The sequence below is a fragment of the Rana temporaria genome, chromosome 2, assembly GCF_905171775.1.
Source record: "Rana temporaria chromosome 2, aRanTem1.1, whole genome shotgun sequence".
Taxonomy (NCBI): Eukaryota; Metazoa; Chordata; class Amphibia; order Anura; family Ranidae; genus Rana; species Rana temporaria.
In genome coordinates, this window is record NC_053490.1 from 48,452,293 (window position 1) to 48,471,147 (window position 18,855).

The following is an 18,855-nucleotide window of genomic DNA, read 5'->3' on the forward strand; positions in this document are numbered from 1 at the left end:
AGTGCTTGGTGAATCAGGCACTTGCGATGAAAAATTGCGGCGGTGTAACGTATCTATGATACGTTACGCCGCCGCTCTTCTACGTGAATCTGGCCCCATGTACTTAACTTGTCCCCAGGATCCTGCGATGTCTCCCTGCTGTGTCTGCGAGCCGTGTCTCCGCTCCATTCACACAGTGCCAAGCTCCGTTCCCTGTGAGCGTTGAGACACACGGGTACAGAGCTTGGCGCCAAATTTAAAAAGTGAAAAACACGAAATACATACAGTACACTAATCTTACAGATTACAGTACTGTATTAACCACTTGAGGACCCCTTCACGCCGATATATGTCGGCAGAAGGGCACGGCTAGGCACAGGCACGTACAGGTGTGTCGCCTTTAAGAGCCCAGCCATGGGTTGTGCACGCACAGCCATTTTTTTGTTTTCTGTATTTTTGAAAGTGTAAATGATGGAAATAAAATCGAACTTTTTTTTTTGACATATTATAAGAATGTCTAATCTGTAATTTGATGCCTTTTGGAGATTTTTCCATCTTTCCTTGGCTTCGTTATGCACATTAATATAAATTTTTACCTGCGGTGCCCAAACTTTCGATCCCCACTGTATGTGTGGCCGCGGTTTCCAGCCTGGGATACGGTGCGTTTCTGTTCACTGATTCAGGTTTGAATTTTTACCTGAATTTGCACCTGAACCAGACCCAAACAGGGCCTTTTTAGAAACCACACTATGGCCCGTACACACGACCGAGTTTCTCGGCAGAATTCAGCCAGAAACTCGGTTCAGAGCTGAATTCTGCCGAGAAACCCGGCCATGTGTACACTTTCGGCCGAGGAAGCCGACGAGGACCTCGGCGAGGAAATAGAGAACATGTTCTCTATTTCCTCGTTGTTCAATGGCAAAAGTCGGCCCGCCGAGTTCCTCGGCGGCTTCCACACTGAACTCGACGAGGAACTCGATGTGTTTGGCACGTCGAGTTCCTCGGTCGTGTGTACGGGGCCTGAGGCCGCCCCAGACCTGTATGAACCGGCTCCATTGAGAGACAGTCACACTCGCATGTCATGCGAATTGGATGCAGCCTTAAGGTGAAAAACCTTAAAGTGTTACTAAACCCAAAACCTATATTCACTATATCTGGTCTCCCACAGTACACAGAACACGGAAATTCATAAATATAAACTGATAAATACCTTTTCTCATCAGCAGTATATTGCAGTCTTGTGACTTCTATCAGTTCCTAGTAAAGCTTGTAGGAGGAGTTTTCATTCTCCCCTGATCCTCTGACTGGACATGTCTGGACAGTGCTGATTAGCCCTGTGCTGATCACATGCACTCTTCTAAGAAAAAATAAACTCTCTAGCAATACACACCAAACTGAGCACGTGCAGCCCGTCCCCTGGCTCTATAAATATCAGGTTATGTTTTGGAGACAGTGGAACAAGAGGAGGATCAGAGGAGACAGGATCAAACCGCCTTTATACACAAAGCAAAAGATAAACCCCTTAGGTACCACAATGAGTATGAGGCCTCGTACACACAACCGTTTTCCTCGACAGAATCCATCAAGAAACTTGGTGGCAGAGCTTTTTTGCCGAGGAAAATGGTCGTGTGTTTGCTTTTCATCGAGAAAACTGTCGAGGAACTCGACGAGGAAAAAAGAGAACAGGTTCTCCTTTTCCTCGTCGGGAGTCTCAATTTCCTCGTCGGGATGGTTTTCGACGAGAAACACGTTCGCGTGCATGCTAAGAAACCCGCGCATGCTCAGAATAAAGTATGAGACGGGAGCGCACCTTCGGTAAAAGTAGCGTTTGTAATGGAGAGAACACATTTTTCACGCTGTAACGGTCTGAAAAGTGCAAATTGTCTCTTACCAAACTTTTACTTAACACGCAGTAACATGAGATTAGCAAAAGCAACCCCAAGGGTTGTGCCAGTGGAATCGAACTTCCTTTGCCGTTGTATGTGTTGTACGTCACCGCGTTTGAGAACGAGGAGATTTTGTCTTTACCGTGTGTACGCAAAGGAAGCTTGTCGAGTTCCTCGACAAGCCTAACAAGGAACTCGTCGAGGAAAACGATATGTCTTTTCCGACGAGTTCCTCGGTCATGTGTACGAGGCCTAACAAGCATAGTTGCATTTACAGACTGATTTAACTGTTGTGGGATTAGTAACACTTTAAGGCCTCGTACACACGACCGAGTTTCTCTGCAAAAACCAGCAAGAAACTTTCTGTTTTTTTTTTTTTTTTTCAGAGGAAAACGGTCGTGTGTACACTTTTCGACGAGGAAACTGTCGAGGATCTTCTTTTTCCTCGACGGGGAATGGAGAAGAAAATTGGCTCGCCGAGATCCCTCGACAGCCTAACAAGGAACTCGACGAGCAAAACGATGTGGTTCGCCCGTCGAGTTTCTCAGTCGTGTGTACGAGGCTTAAGACTTTACAAACACTGAAGTATAAAAAAAAGTATTGCAGTACGTGTTCAAAAGCAAACAGGACTTGCCAATGCGAATGCGTCTGTGCACTCAACACACACATTGTGGACCCGTAATAAGGATGTATAAAGTTAACCAAAGACGAGCAGATGCCGTTATACAGCAAAATACAAATTGAGCAATAACAAGATCATGGAATTCAGTAATGGTAAAGTGCACGTGGACTTATTGGCCAGCATTGCTGTTCAGAGGACTAACATTCTGTGCATAGCTGACCTTAAACTCAGTGTGAGGATCATGGGAAGATGTTTATATTCTGAGTCTTGGGAAAGAGAAAAGTGGTGATTTGATCCCAGACGATAGTAGATCCTCCTTCCCATGATTCCGGGTCTGCGGCGTAATCCTTGGCAATGCATGTTATCACAGCTCAGCAGAAGTGATACCTGCAGGAAACAGGAGATGAATGGAACAGGTTTATGTTTAGTGCGGGTGAAATGTTAATGGCTCAGGTTACACATAGCCAGAGAGGTCACACAGCACAGGAAGCTTCACTGGAAACCCAACCAGACATGCAGCTCCATAATGGAATCCTGCCTACATCCATGCTGCTGATTAGCTGCTGTTTATAGAAGGTGTTAATTGATTGGTGCTCGAGCTAATAAATATGGAGATCAGTTACGGAATTCGCAGACATTCACTGTCCCATTCTATGGAGTTCATTCAAGTGTGGAGAGTACTTAATAATTACAGTAAATAATGTGCCTTGGGCCCCATTTACATCTGAGTATTTGGAGCTCGAGGCTTCAATACACTCATCATCGAAAATCCAGTGGCTTTCATACAGGCCTGTTCACACCTCAAGTGGAGCATTTTTGATACCCAAAAGTCTTCAATAGCAATGTGCAAAAACACCCCCCCCCCCCCCCCCCCCAGTAAAATTAACATCAAAACAAAAATGGCCGTACAATTGCTTAAAAAAAAAAAAAAAAAGCCTGTAAAAATTGTCAATTCAGTGTGAATTCGGACTTAAAGTGGTTGTAAACCCACTTGTTGGACTTCTACCTATAGGTAAGCCTAGATAGTGGAAATATCTCCTAAACATACAGTGAGATATTTCACTTGTAGTCCGCCGAAAATCTTCAGTGCGCATGAGCGGGGAAGAAACAAAACTAAGTGCCGTTTCTTCCCTAGCCCGTGCCGTGAATTTCGGCTCCTGTGCGCATGCGCAGGAGTGACGTCACGCGGCTCCGGCGAATCACAGCGCCGGAGTCAGCGGCCTGGAAGGAAGAGGGACCAGAAGATGAACGCTGCCTACTGTGGCGACATCGCTGGATTCTTTTGCAGGTAAGTGTGATGCATACTAGCCCATTATGCTTTTCATTTGCAGGCTGCAGTAGCGGGCTAAAGAGGAAGTAAAACCCATCAGGTTAAAGGGAGAGTGACAATTGTTATTTTTTTTTTTAACCACTGGAGCTCTGGTGCTGATCACATGTACCCTCCCAAGAAAAAAAAAAAGCGCGGACCGTTCAAACCTGTCTGTCAGTCGGATCTGAACGGGGGCTCCATGTACCTCTATGGAGCGTCGGATGTCAGTAGTGACATGTCTGCTGACACCCAATCAGCACCGATCTGATCCTCTCTGCTACAATGTGACAGATGCAAACCCTATTTTGCATTCGTCTGGCGGATCTGATCGGATGAAAACGAACAGACGGTTCATTTTCATCCAATCCCCCATAGAGGAGAGCGGAGATCTGACGGGGTCCGTCTCTGCCGACTCAGCGGGGATCAACAGAGCGATCCCCGCCAAGCAAGCGGATGTCCAAAAACGGACCCTCCCTGGATCCGCATGTGTGAAAGGGGCCTTAGGCTCTGTTCTATCAGGAGATGGATTGGGGACTGTGGAAGAAGGGGCGGATCAGAGAAGACAGGATCAAACAGCCATTTTGCACAATGCAGAGGATTAACCCCTTACGTTCCATATTGAGTATAACAAGCATGATTTACTGCATATACAGACCGTTTTTACTGTTGTGGGTTCAGTAACACTTTAAAGACACCAAATAGAGTCCTGATTTTCCTTGCCTAAGGTAGAAAGTAAATATGTGGTTACAGTATATTTCTCTTAGTTACCTTTAATTTGATTTTCCTAAAGGCCTCCAGTATAGTCTTCCAGTATAAATAATGGATATAGAGTAACTTGTCCCGGGATGTGTTTTCTTTTCTCAGAGTCTCCCCTCAGGCACAAGGCAGAATTGTTATCTGGAGTTTGCAGCTAATATCACAAAACTGGCACCGAACAGTCTGCAAACATGCACCACAAAGTCCTTGGGATACTGACAAAATAAAGCTGCTGCGGGCCTGTGGACATTCGAGGATTCCCTGTAATTGGCATTCATTATGGTAGAAAACAGGGAACATGATTTTCTTCAGCCAAGTTGGAGACAGAGCAGTGTGTGGGCTCTTTGTCATTTCCAGGGACTGCATGGGATTTCGAAGCTTTGTCCCCGAAATATGTCACTGTTTTCTCTATTTCAAGTAGATCTCTATTCAGGGCCGGTTCACACCAGGACACAGTGCGGGAAAGGCACGTTCCATGCGTACGCACTGCGTGTGCAATCTGCTGGGGGTTTTTATATATTCTTAACGACACCCCAAATGCAGTGCATTGATTTGCACCAGATCACATGGTACTGCATTACCCATAGCTCCCAACTGTCCCTGATTTGGAGCAATGTCGCTCTGTCCCTCATTCCTCCTCATTTGTCCCTCATTTTGGTCTGATCTATATAATTGTATGTAAAATGCACTTTTATCTATCAAAAAGTGTTTTCCAGCCCTGAATCTTTCATCTGATTTCTAAATTGCTGCATTTGTAAATTCCAAAAGCCAATATAAAGGGATAGTGGTGGTAAAAAAAAGCACTGTGGGTTTAACCACTCTTGTTTTTTTTGTACAATTCTCCTTTAAGAACCCTTCTCAGTTTTTTATTGCTGTCTGTGTCCCCACTAGGTAGATTCACCCTCTCATTTTGTACCATTGCCCATTTTCCTGAGAGTCAGGCATTAAACACTCGGCAAAAACTAGCAAGAAACTTGCTGGGATTTTTTTTTTGCAGAGGAAACCGGTCGTGTGTACATTTTTCGACGAGGATCCCGTCGAGCCAAAAAGAGAGCATGTCTTCTTTTTCCTCGACGGGAATGGAGAAACTTGCCTTGTCGAGTTCCTCGACAGCCTAACAAGGAACTCGACGAGGAAAACGATGTGTTTCGCCCGTCGAGTTCCTCGGTCGTGTGTACGAGGCTTCAGGCCTCGTACACATGACCGAGAAACTCGTCATAAAAGAAACATCGTTTTCCTAGACGAGTTTCTTGTCAGGCTTGTCGAGAATCTTGTCAAGCTTTCCTTGCGTACACACTGTCAAGACAAAATCTCATCGTTTCTCAAACACGGTGACGTACAACACGTACGACGGCACTATAAAGGGGAAGTTCCATTCCAATGGCGCCACCCTTGTTGTTGCTTTTACTAATCTCATGTTACTGCGTGTTAATTAAAAGTTTGGTGAGAGACGATTCGCGCTTTTCAGTCTGTTACAGCGTGACAAATGTGCTATCTCCATTACGAACGGTAGTTTTACCGAAGGTGCGCTCCCGTCTCATACTTTATTCTGAGCATGCGCGGGTTTCTAAGCATACACACAAACGTGTTTCTCATCGTAAACCAGCCCGACGAGGAAATTGAGACTCCCGACGAGAAAAAAGAGAACTTGTTCTCTTTTTTTCTCGTCGAGATCCACGACAGTTTTCTCGATGAAAAACATACACACGACCGTTTTTCTCGGCAAAAAAGCTCTGCCAACAATTTTCTTGATGGATTCTGTTCAGGAAAACGGTCGTGTGTACGAGGCCTCATAGTCGCGGTTAATCCAACATTTTACAGTTGTCACCAAAACAGGGGAAATATATAAATATTAGCTAACACATATGATTTTCTGTACATTGTATAATATAAAAAGGTATAGCAACCTTTAATGTATGTTTGTACCTGTCTGCAGGAAAAATCAGCTTAATTTGCTATCGATATAGAAACACCTCTAGATTAGGTAGTATAAGTAGAATGGTATTGTCTGCTTTATTGTGAACGCTTCAAATTATTTAACTTGTGTGTATTTAAATGAGTCTCCTGCAGGCAAATAATAGACAGAGAAAATAGTTTCAATGTAGTAAATATAGCTGTTCTCTTTACTGGGTTACCAAGCCCCCTAATATGCCAAGATACTAGTACTTGCATTAACCCTCCTGGCGGTATCCCCGAGTCACGCTCGGGGTAGATATGCAGAGCCTGCAGCGTGCGCTGGCTTACCTTGTCCTGGATCCAGCGATGCCACCGCGCTGTGTGAGCGAGCGGGACCTCGCTCGATTCACACAACGTCCTCCTGTGCCGCCGAACTCCGTTCCCTGCGACGTTACGATGCACGGGAGCAGAGATCGGCGCCAAATTCAAAAACGTAAACAAACACTATACATACAGTATACTGTAATCTTATAGATTACAGTACTGTATGTAAAAAATACACACCCCCCTTGTCCCTAGTGGTCTGCCCAGTGCCCTACATGTCATTTTATATAATAAAAACTGTTCTTTCTTTCTGCAAACTGTAGATTGTCCATAGCAACCAAAAGTGTCCCTTTATGTCAAAAATGGTTTTAGATCAGCTAGAAAACAGCGATAATAAATTATAATCACCTGCAGAATTGTGCGATAGCGATTTGTGGGGAAATTCGTCATAAAAAAAATAATAATAATGACAGCGACAATTTTGCAACTGAGAAAATTTCAGTGATTTTGATTTGATTACATTATTGAATAATTTTTATTCGAATTATATTATTATTTGTTATAATTATTTATAATTATTTATTATATTATAATTTTGTTTTTAAAAAAATGTCATACCCGGGATGCCTATTAGACTCTTGTTTGGTCAGATTTAAGTGAGTTATTCCTAAGAATTACAGGCCTACAGTATTAAATGCCAAATTTCCTTGCAAATAATTGTACCGCTTTTGGTACGTAATTCCAGACAGAATCATACCGCCAGGGAGGTTAAAGTGGTTGTAAACCCTCCGAGGGAAGTTACACCTACAGGTAAGATTAAGGCTTACCTGTAGGTGTTTGCAATATCTCCTGAATCTACACGGTTTAGGAGATATTTGCCAAAAAGAATAGACCAATGTCTACGGCGCAGGCATGCCGTAGACATCAACAACTTGGGTTGCCATCACAACGAGCGTCGGTTGCGGAAGTGTTCGCCGTTGTGATGGCAACCCATCATCAACAACAAGCCGGGACCGTCACACAGCATTAGAATCGTGTCACTTCCGGTCTAGTAGTAACGCGATTCTTGCACAGGGGAGGCGCCCGACATCATGAGTCATCATTTCCCAGGAGCATTAGCGCTGTTAGGAGCCGAGGGAGCTGACGTCAGGATCTTCGGTGAATAGGAAGGCAGATTTCGTGGGACCGCATAGCAACAGGCATTTCAAGGTGAGTAAAATATTTTTTATTTTTTAGGTCTAAGCTACACTTTAAAGCAAAATTATTTTTTGATGGAACCTCCACTTTAAGGGGTTAAGTCGAAGACCACATATTTGCGTTACGTCGGCAGGATGGGGTTAAAGGATAACTAAACTTTTGTTTTGTTTTGGACAGAGTGGAGATGGATTGGAACACTTGCCAGGTTTTATTGCAGTCTGTTCCCCATTAGTGCGATGCACCCTCTCTATTTGTCCTGTTAACCATTATCATTGTAAGTAAAAGAAAATCCCAAGTTTTGGGTTGTCCCCAGAAAAGTAATAGAGGAAATCTTCCAATGAGGACACTAGTTCTGGTGACCTGGGGGTCCCCAAGGAATTCCTATAATTTGCAGGGATTTCCTTTCATTTCCTGTTTGACTATGGGACAGGAAGTAAAGAAAAATCTCTGCAATGGGACACAGATGGCAAAAAACAAATCTGACAGGGGTGATAAGGGTGTCTGGGCTATATGTCTGGGTAAAAATAAGATCATTCCCGCAATACATGCCCATTTCTCTGTTCCGTTTTTGTACATTGTCAGATGGTTTTTACACAGCTTTGAGCTGTTGTCCAACTACCTCCTTCGGCAATCGATCCTCAGCAGTGCTTTTGATTTTGGCATTTTCTGTATTTTCCTTTCATCAGACTCTAGGAGTATCCAAGCCCCTTACCTTGACTATAAGTATTCTACTGGTTCTGTGGGCACACCAACAAAATGCCAAATAATGATGACCCCCTGCTGACGTGCCTACCATCACCTTGTCAACATACCAAATACAACATCTAGAATGCCAACTTACCATAAGGATTAAAATATCAAGTCCCAAAAACTCTACTCACGTGTTTTATTCCATGAAAAATGCGCAAAGACATTGTACATTTGTACATTACAATAGATGTGGTGCTGCCCTGCATGATGGAAAGCCAAGCAGAAAGACCAACATATCCATACGTGGGGGTTTGTAAATGGAAGTATGATGCTGAACGATAGAGTATCTTACTGTGACAAGTTGCTGTAGGATAAGTTATATTTGGGGACACAACCTTATTATGATTTAAAAAAAATCGACAGTAGCATCTAAGCATTTTTTTTACTTCATCCAGAGATCTCCTTTATCATCCTGATATTGAGGAGTGAATATGACTGCAATGTGTATAAAAAATGTATTCAGTCTCTTTTTTTGGATAAGCAACTCAGCATATTTCATTCAGATGGCCCCATGAGCTCAAATCTCTCACTTCTATTGCTCATTTATGAGTTCTCTGTCATGACAGAAGTACTGCACTAACTGATGGCCCATCTGAAACCTTCTTACAATGGAAAGACCATAACCGTGAACCTCTAATAAACCTGTTCTGTCTATGGATGGTGCATTCAGAAATTTCCACGGCATTCTACTAAAGTGCTTTTTTATTAAATTGTGATCCCATTTTAAATTTCAAAGGAAAGAAAACTGCTGCCGAAAGGGAGTATTTAACTTCTTTGGGGTACGAGACCTTTAAGCCTTGCACACACGATCGGATTTCTGATGGAATAAAATCCGATGGATTTTTTTGTTGGATATCCGATGAAGCTGATTTTCATCAGTATTGCAAACACGCTATCAGACTAAATTCCGTCCGTGCCAAAACGCTGTGATGTAAAACACTACGAGGAGCCAAAAAAAATGAAGTTCAATGCTTCCGAGCATGCGTTGACTTGATTCTGAGCATGCGTGAATTTTTCTCCGATGGAGTTCCACACAGACGATCGGAATTTACTATCATTTTTTTATCCATCGGAAAAATGTAAAACATGTTTTTTTTTTTTACACCGATGGAAAAAAGACTGATGGGGCCCACACGCGATCAGTTTGTCTGATGAAAACAGTCCATCGGATAAACCGATCATATGTACACAGTAAAAAGATTCTGATATGCAAAACCTCCAAAGCAAAAAAAAATTCTGCCTTTAGAAATACTTTAAAGGTGAGCAGGAGCTTTAACGAATATCAAAAAGCAAGACTCCCTGTTTTGTTGTCTGTGTTCCATCGGGAAGGTTTTCCTTTGCTTGACCCCTGACTTGGTGACACAACCAGAAATGAGAGAAAATCTTTTCAAAGAGACCTGTCCTGTCTATTCCTGTCCTGGAGTGGTCCCCGGGACAAAGAGAGAAAGTGAATCATAGACATTGACATCAACAAAAATGGTTGACCACTATCGTAAGTCAATTATCATGCTTATGCCACGTACACACGGTCGTTTTCGGCATGAAAAAAAATGTCATTTTTCAGCATGTCCAAAAAACAATGTTTTTCCAACTTCATCATTAAAAACGACGTTGCCCACACACCATCGTTTTTGAAAAATGATGAAAAAAGCACGGTGGCGTACAACACGTACAACGGCACTCTGAAGGGGAAGTTCCATTCGCCTTTGGGCTGCTTTTAGCTGGTTACTTGTTAGTAAAAGATGATTCACGCTTTTTTGTCTGTTATAGCGTGATGAATGTGCTTACTCCATTATGAATGGTAGTTTTACCAGAACGAGCGCTCCCGTCTCATAACTGGCTTCTGGGCATGCGCGGGTTTAAAACGACGTTTTAGCCCACACACAATCTTTTTTTACTACCCGAAAAACGACACCAGAAGCCGAAAAACAACGTGACGCCCACACACGATGATTTTAAATGACGTTTTTAAAAATGTCATTTTTTTTCATGCCGAAAAACGACTGTGTATACATGGCATTAGAATGGCCACAGAATGGGAATTGTTCCCTTTTCTTCTTAGAAAAGATAATGATTGGGTCCTCTTGCTTCATCACTTACCAAATGCTTATCCTTACTTTACTCTATCTAAATCTTTTAGGAAGAAATAAAAAAAAGGGGGGAGGGGTGGAGAGAAGTGAAGGTGATAGTACAGCCGGACTCCAGAGGCCAAACCAGCACCCCACAACCCATGCCACCTACTCTAACATCTCTATTTACCTTTGACCTCTGGTTGAATTTGCTAAGGAAGCAAAGAGGACACATAGGCGCTGTAGTCACTGGAGTATTGAAAATCATACCATGTTTTGCGGTACTGCTCTTCTTTCTGCCTCACATCTGCCATTAAATGTTCCATTTCAGCAATTTCATTCACCCCACCATTAGGGGATCTGAGCATTTCTGTTTTTGAGGGATGCAGATTTTTGCTGCATTCAGTAAGTGGATCATAAGGGATCTCTTGTATCTACACCGCGAGAGTGGGGTTAGGTGAATTCGACATGTTTCTGGCCTTTTCTCTAAACCAGTGATCTCCAAACTGCAGGCCCGGGGGCCAGATGTGGCCCTTTGCTTGCTTTTCTCCAGCCCAATTCCTCCCAGTGACACCAATGATGGGGCACTAATCCTGCCAATAACACCAAGGATGGGGCACAGAGAGGATGGAATGAGTTTTGTCTTTCCTGATGTCTTCTATAGTTCTCCAGTGAGTTCCCTGGGCAAAGCGGCAGCTCTAAATTGGTTAAATAGAAAAGCTTTGAACTTAGGATCTGTCAAGCCCGGGTGAAATCTAGAGCTCCAATAACAGGGAGAAAAGAGGTAAAAGTAGAGGGGGCTCTGGAAAGGCAGCCTGGTTCCAATCAGGGGGTGGGATTTGATGCTTGGCAGTAGCGATACTGTTTACCATGGAAGGGTTCGCAGAGGCACCTGAGAAAAATTCTGTTCCGGCCCAACTCAGCCCTTCCCCCAGGCATGTTTGATCCAATCAAGAGTTCTTGTCAGGTGACACTATATCTAAATCTTAAATCTAAACTCCAGCCTTATCGTCAACCTTGCAGAATTGTACAAGCTCACTGTATGTACTAAAATTGCTTACTCTAATTTACTGTACACTTAGAGCTTTAGAAGTTGCAGCAAGTCTAGTTGAGCCTGTTGAAGGAGGTCCAGCATCATCTAGCCCAGCTTTTCTGAACCTTTTTACCCCAAAGAACCCCTCAAATAATTTTCAGTTCTCAGGGAACTCCTACTAAACTTTAATAATCAGTGGTCAACAGCAAAAATGGCTCTTAAATTAGTGGTCAGTAGGAAGAATCCATTACTTGCAGTGGTGGTCAGAATGCCACTCTTAAGTCCCATACACACGGTCGGAATTCCCGACAGAAAAAGTCCTATGGGAGCTTTTGGTCAGGAATTCCGACCATGTGTATTCTTCATCTGACTTTTTCTGTCGGAATTCCCTCCAGCAAAAAATAGAGAGCAGGTTCTTAATTTTCCAGACGGAAAGAATTCCTATCGGAAAATCCGATTGTATGGTTTTCCATCACGCAAAAAAACATGCATGCTCGGAAACAATCCGATGCATCCTCGGAAGCATTGAACTTATTTTTCTCACCTCGTCGTAGTGTTGAACATCACCGTGTTCTTAACGCTCGTAAGTTTAGAGAACTTTTGTGTGACCGTGTGTATGCAAGCCAAGCTTGAGCGGAATTCCGTCGGAAAAATCATCCAAGTTTTTTCTGTCGGGAATTCCGTTTGTGTGTACGCGGCATTACAGACAGCTAAATAGATGATTGAATTGGACCATGCTACTGACTTTGCCAACTGCCATTAGTCTTGGACACCACCAAAAAGCAAGTCAATCAGCCACAGCTCAACCTCTTGGGGAACCCTAGAGTTTCATGGAACCCTGGTTGAGAATGGCTTATCTACCCCTTTCCAACCCAGCTGAACTGTCCCTGGCTCACCCCTTCCATGATCTGCCTGCATTAAATGAAGCACAGATACCCAGTGATGACATTGCTGAGCCTGAAATAATAGGATGTAAAGAAAACTGAATTTTTGTTTTTTAAATGTCATTGCCATGTTGATGAAGGGGAGAGAAAGGTTGTCTTGCAATACAGTTTTACACTTTCAACACCTGGAAATGCCGCTTTATTCACTAGGGAAGCCTACTAGACCCAGTTATCATGTTAATTCTTTTCTATGCCTGTAAAGTCGTTGCTTTGTATATAATTACCATCTTTTCCCCTTTTCAAGATTCTTCACATTGCTGGGTCTTTCTGGGCCGCCCCCTTTTAATATAACCGTAAATTGGTTGCTATTATTGTACACGTAGAAATCCTGCTATGTATAATTATGTATGATTATTGCTGTTATTGATGGCATTATTATTATTTATATTATATGTGTTAGCGTTCATGCTCAGCGAGTAGATACATTTAGTTTATTTTTGGATCTGAGATCACGCATATCAATATTCTCTCTGCAGAGATTCCATCTTAGTAGAAAAGCCAAAGGGTTTAGTAAGCTGTATATCGAGCAGCCGCACCGTATGCATCTTTTATAAGTGCTCTGTTCTAGGTGGATGCATGTTGGTTTTAAATGAGGAACAATCCCCAAATGTCTTATGCTGTTCAGGGTTTATCTACACTTTAAAGTCGACTTTCCATGTGACTTCGAAAACTTGATAATTAATCTAAAACCCAAAACTTTTTCGTGTTATGCTTGGAGTAGGGAAGGTTAGAACCCCTGTACCTCAGGCCTCGTACACACGACCGAGTTTCTCGGCAAAAACCAGCAAGAAACTTGCTGGGAGATATTTTTTTGCCGAGGAAACCGGTCGTGTGTACATTTTCGTCAAGGAAACTGCCGAGAAACTCAACGAGCCAAAAAGAGAGCATGTTCTCTATTTCCTTGATAGGAATAGAGAAAATTGGCTTGTCGAGTTCCTCGACAGCCTAACAAGGAACTTGACGAGGAAAACGATGTGTTTCGCTAGTCGAGTTCCTCGGTCGTGTGTACGAGGCTTCACACATTAGCACTCACTAAACTCTCAATCAACATTAACTTTTTTTAATCCTTATGTGACTGGCCGTAGGAAATAGATAGGAAGGTATATTATATTTACCGGTGTTTGTTTTAATTTTTATTTTTTTGTACATTTCTTCAGTTGTTTCCTGGTTTCTGACCTAGGCCAAAATAATTTCATGCATCCCAGGAGTCTTCATGGGCATTTTTTTTCCTCCTGATGAGGGGAGGAGAGGCTTTTTCAGCTAACCACCCTCAGCAGGCACATGTCTGAGATAAGGGCAGATGGATTTTAAAAAATGTTCCAATTGCACACCTTCCAGGAAAATGGCCAATAAGTAAAAGGGTGCTGAAACGATTACCAGCTGGGAACCGGAAAGCAAATCATACAAACATATTCGCCAGCACACCAAGGATCATTTAAAAAAAAACTTCCACAGTTTTTTAATGCATATTAGCGATCCAAAAAGCTTTTTTGATCGCTAATATGCATTAAAAAAATGTGGACGTTTTTTTAAATGATCCTTGGTGTGCTGGCGAATATGGCGAATATGTTTATAGGATTTTAGAAAGTAAACGCTACATGAATCATCTGCCCTTACTGGAGATGGCTGCAGATTTTTTACCTTACTGAATAAAAAAAACTTCTGCATGCAGTGTAGGCAGCTCCTCCCGCAGTTCCCCCTAAATACTTACCTGTGCCCGATCTCAATCCAGCGACGTGCACGAGAGTCGAGTCTGCTCTCTCCCTCTTTATTGGCTCAGATACAGCAGTGGGGGCCATTGGCTTACGCTGCTGTCAATCACAGCCAGAGAGGCGGGGCCAAGCCCCGCTCTGTGTGTCTTATTAACACAAATAGCATGGATTGGTAGGGAGCACACACAAGTGCCTCCACAGAAAGCAGGGGACACTCAGGGCTATGCCTATGGATCATAGGGCCTGTGGTGCCTAAGGGGGGACTTTAGGGGAAGCCAGGAGTGCTGGCGGGGGACCCCAGAAGAGGAGGATTAGCGCTGCTCTGTGCAAACCTTTTGCAGTGTAGTTTTTTTTTGTTTAAATAATAAATGATCCTTTGCAATCACTTTAAGTTCCGCTTTAAGTTTGTCACCACAGCAAGAGTAGTGGGATATTTTATAAAGGGGGCATCTATTATGGTGACAATGCCTCAGAGCGGATTTTGCCTCACTTTGGAGAGACTTCCACTCACTTCTATTGTATCTCCGAGACAGGAAGTGAAGGGAAATATCTCCCATGAGATACAGGCAGAAGGAAAAAGATGACAGAGGTTTTAACTATTGCCCATTCCATCCAAAACGAAAAAAAAGATTGATGCGGTTGTTAGCAGGGTACCATTATTTGTTAATATAATGTGGTAAGGGGGGCCGTTTACATAGACTGCAAACTAAAGCATTGAGAACATTGCTATAGTGCGTTGTATGATTGTATCTGAAACTTTTTACATAACTTGCATAGTTCGAATATCAATTTGGGGTGTAACTAATGTAAAGGTGATGCTAAGTATAAAGACAAACTATATTTTGTGCAATGTGGCCTGTTAGCATTAATGTGAATAACATAGTACCTGTTCTTACATCAGTTCCAGATATGTCTGACACCATTAGAGTTTGGGACCACACCAATGTTTGCAAAATAGTTAATAGTACCATTTCAAGTTTGTTCGGTATGTTACCATTTCACAGTGTAACAGCATGGAATAGTGTAGTGTGCATATAATCCTAGAGGGGCCATGGTTATCAGATCCCTTGCATAGAATGGTGGATCCACTAGCACCCATGCAGTTATATTCTCGACTTGGCCAATCATAGCAGAATATTGTCAAAAGTTTTTTAATATACATTATATAGTTAAAATTATGCAAACACCCTTCCAAATTATTGAGTTCAAGTGACGGTAGTGTTAATGCTACAGTGCACAAAGACATTTTATACAGTGGTTTACTTCCAACCCAATGACAACAGTTGGAGAAGGCTCTTCTGCCATGACTATGCCACTGTCCTGAGCCAGATCCATAAAGTCATGATTTGACAAGCTTGGTGTGGAAGAATGTGAGTGGCCTGCATTGAGCCCTGATGTTAACCATTTGAACTATTTTGGGATTAATCAGAACAGTGTGTTATATCTTTATATTGGCAGGACGGGGGAGACCCAGCTCTAAAAACATAAGTACTTGACCTGACAAATGACCTTTTGGCCGAATGGGCACAAATTTCCACAGACTCACTCCAGAATCTTGTGGAAACCCTTCCCAGAAGAGTGGAGGCTGCAATAGCTGGGTTGGGGGCAACTAAGTAATAATGCCCATGGTTTTGCAATGGGATGTCCAACATGTTCTTACTGTATATGTGTGATCGGCAGGTCTCCACAAATAGTTGCCTATATAGTGTACATTGTGTGATGCTTCAAAAGGTTTGCACAACTTTCTTCAAGAAAGTAAATTTCCAACTTGTAGGTTCAGTAGTGAGTATTTCTGGGCATAATTATGTTCTGATGTGAACACCTACAAGACTAGATTATTTAAAGAGATACTTAGATCATCTGTCATACATCTGGAAAATGTTGGCCTTATAAATGGCCAATTTTGCAGTGCAGTATTTTAAGATGTGTCCTAGTGGATAACGTTGTGAATAGTATTAATGGCAATATTTATGGGGCAGGTTTAAAAAATGAAATAAAGCCAAGTGGCTGTTGGGTTTAACTGCATGTTAGCTAAAGATGTTAAATAAAGCTATGGTGTTCTTGTTTCAGGTGCGCTCCCTCCTTACTACGGTCTATGTGTCCAGTTTGAGGAAAGTGGCTACCTGTATCAGGACTGTCCAGTGTACATTGACAACAATGACCAGCCCACTGTGATAACTGAAGCTGGAAACTCTGCAAGAGAACAAACTGGTATGGGGTTGTCTATTACTAAAGAGCTGTATTGTTTGGTTGTCTTGATGCAAAGAAATCCATACGTTATATGCAGGGCTGGCCTTAGGTGTTCAGGCGCCCTGTGCGAGCTAATCCTGTGGCGCCCCCCCCCCCATCTTCGCCCCCTGGTCACCTAAACATACACAAAGAGGCTGTCCGGGGCCCCTCTATCCACTGCCGGGAGCCTGGGGAGTGACAATGAGGAGAAGAGGTGAGGCAAGAGTCAGCGGAGCCCTTAGGTGGCAGTGCAACCTAGGAGGCTGCCTTCCTAATCCGCCTAGTGGTAGCGCCGACCGCCCGGCCCTGCTGCGACTCACATTTTGCAAGCTGCGATGGCCGCACGGCGCCCCTGTTGCCCATGGCGCCCTGTGCAGCCGCATAGCTCGCACACCCCAAAGGCCGGCCCTGGTTATATGAAGGAGGTCCAAAAGTTCAGTACATTTTTGCCTCCATTTTCTGATGTCTTTATTCAAAATCAAATTCAATTTAAGTGATCTCAGCATAATCTGCATCTGGAATGCTGCATTTTTCAAAGTTCTTCCAAACATTTTTGACACTGTCCTAAACTTTGCCAGCTTGCATTCTGGCAAATGCAATCTGGGAAAAGGGCTGGCAGCACTGTTCATTTTGTAGACAAAAAATAACACTATTTTAGTTGACTAAAACTAAAATGGTATTTTAGTCAAATGACTATGGCTAAATCTGAATCGAAATTTGACATCAGAATTAACACTGGTCATATATTACTAGGGTCTCCAAACTTTCTAAACAAAGGGCCAGTTTGCTGTCCTTCAGACTTTAGGAGGGCCGGGCTGGGGCCATTGGGAGTAGAAAATGTCCAGTGGGAGTAAACAATACCATATCTTTGGTGTCAGTGGGAGGACTAGTGCTCCATTGTTGGTGCCAATAGAAGCAATTGTACCCTTTTGATAGTGTCAGTTGGATGAATAGTGCCCCATTGGTGGTTTCAGCAACAAAAATGATTCCCCATTGTTGGTGTCAGTGATGGAATAGTGCCCCAAGGGCCGGATAAAGGCAAGCAAAGGGCCGCATCCGGCCCCAGGGCCACAGTTTGGAGACCCCCTGATATATTACAATGGCTAGTGGGAGTTCACCGCTCCATGGTAATTACCTCTCCTAAGGTCAGCTGTCTCCACAGTCATCGCTGGCACCAGCGTTTTTTTGTGTTTTTTGATCCATTGAAGAAAAAAATAAAGCTACACTGAAAAACACTGATTAAGGCTCCATGCACACTGAAGCTGATAAACTGCAGTTTATTGGCGTTTTGGCTTTTTTTTTTTTTAAGCCCATAAACTGAACTCTATGTTAGCCTATGCACACCTGGGCGTTTTTTAGTGTTAATGAGCTTTGGAGTTTATTGGCTTTTTTCTGGATGCCCGAAATTTGCGTTCAAAGTGTCGTTTTTTGGCGGGAAAAAACGCAAAACGCTCAAAAACACTGGCGCCAGCGTTTTTTTATCCATTGAAAAAAAAAGTAAAAAAAAAGCTACACTGAAAAACGCTGATTAAAGCTATTGCAAAAAACGTTGAAAGGTTTCCTGCAAAGCTACTGGCGTTTTATTATAGCTTTTTGTTAGCTTCAGTGTGCATGGAGCCTGATAGCCACACTCCAAATATTCACCTTTATTGAAAAATTTAAAACCAGGGCATCAAAAATAGGTACAGACTAACTGCACAGCCGCTGACATGTTTCACACCAGGCACGGTGCTTAGTCATAGCTATAACTAAGCACCGTGACTGGTGTGAAACATGTCAGTGGCTGTGAAGTTAGTCTGTACCTATTTTTGATGATTTGAAAATTGGACGAATATTCATCCAATTTTCTTATAGTGTGTACCCCACTTAAGTTTCCTTACAGTACTGTGGCAGCCAGGGGTCAAGTCCTGGGGAAAAAAGTGTGGGAACTCCCACCCAAGATCCACTCCCCCACCAAAAAAAAATAAAAAATGATACGCTCATATGCATAATTACTAAACCGCATGTTTTTTTTTTCGATCCACTGTACCTTAGAAATCCTTTATGTTACTGGCTGCTTCCTGTATATGGCTTCATCGGGTAGTGTGCAGGTATTTCGTCAGTTCTTTCTAAATCCGGCGATAACTCGCGGCAATGTCGCCTAGGAACA

At 42.9% G+C, this 18,855-nt stretch overlaps 1 protein-coding gene across 1 annotated transcript in view; it reads left to right on the forward strand.

The window, feature by feature from the left end:
* AMOTL1 (angiomotin like 1) overlaps positions 1-18,855 on the forward strand; it is a 185,636-nt gene that overhangs the window by 107,431 nt on the left and 59,350 nt on the right. Inside the window, 1 exon segment of the mRNA XM_040340169.1 lies at positions 16,548-16,688. Within this exon segment, the coding sequence (XP_040196103.1) occupies positions 16,548-16,688 (141 nt within the window).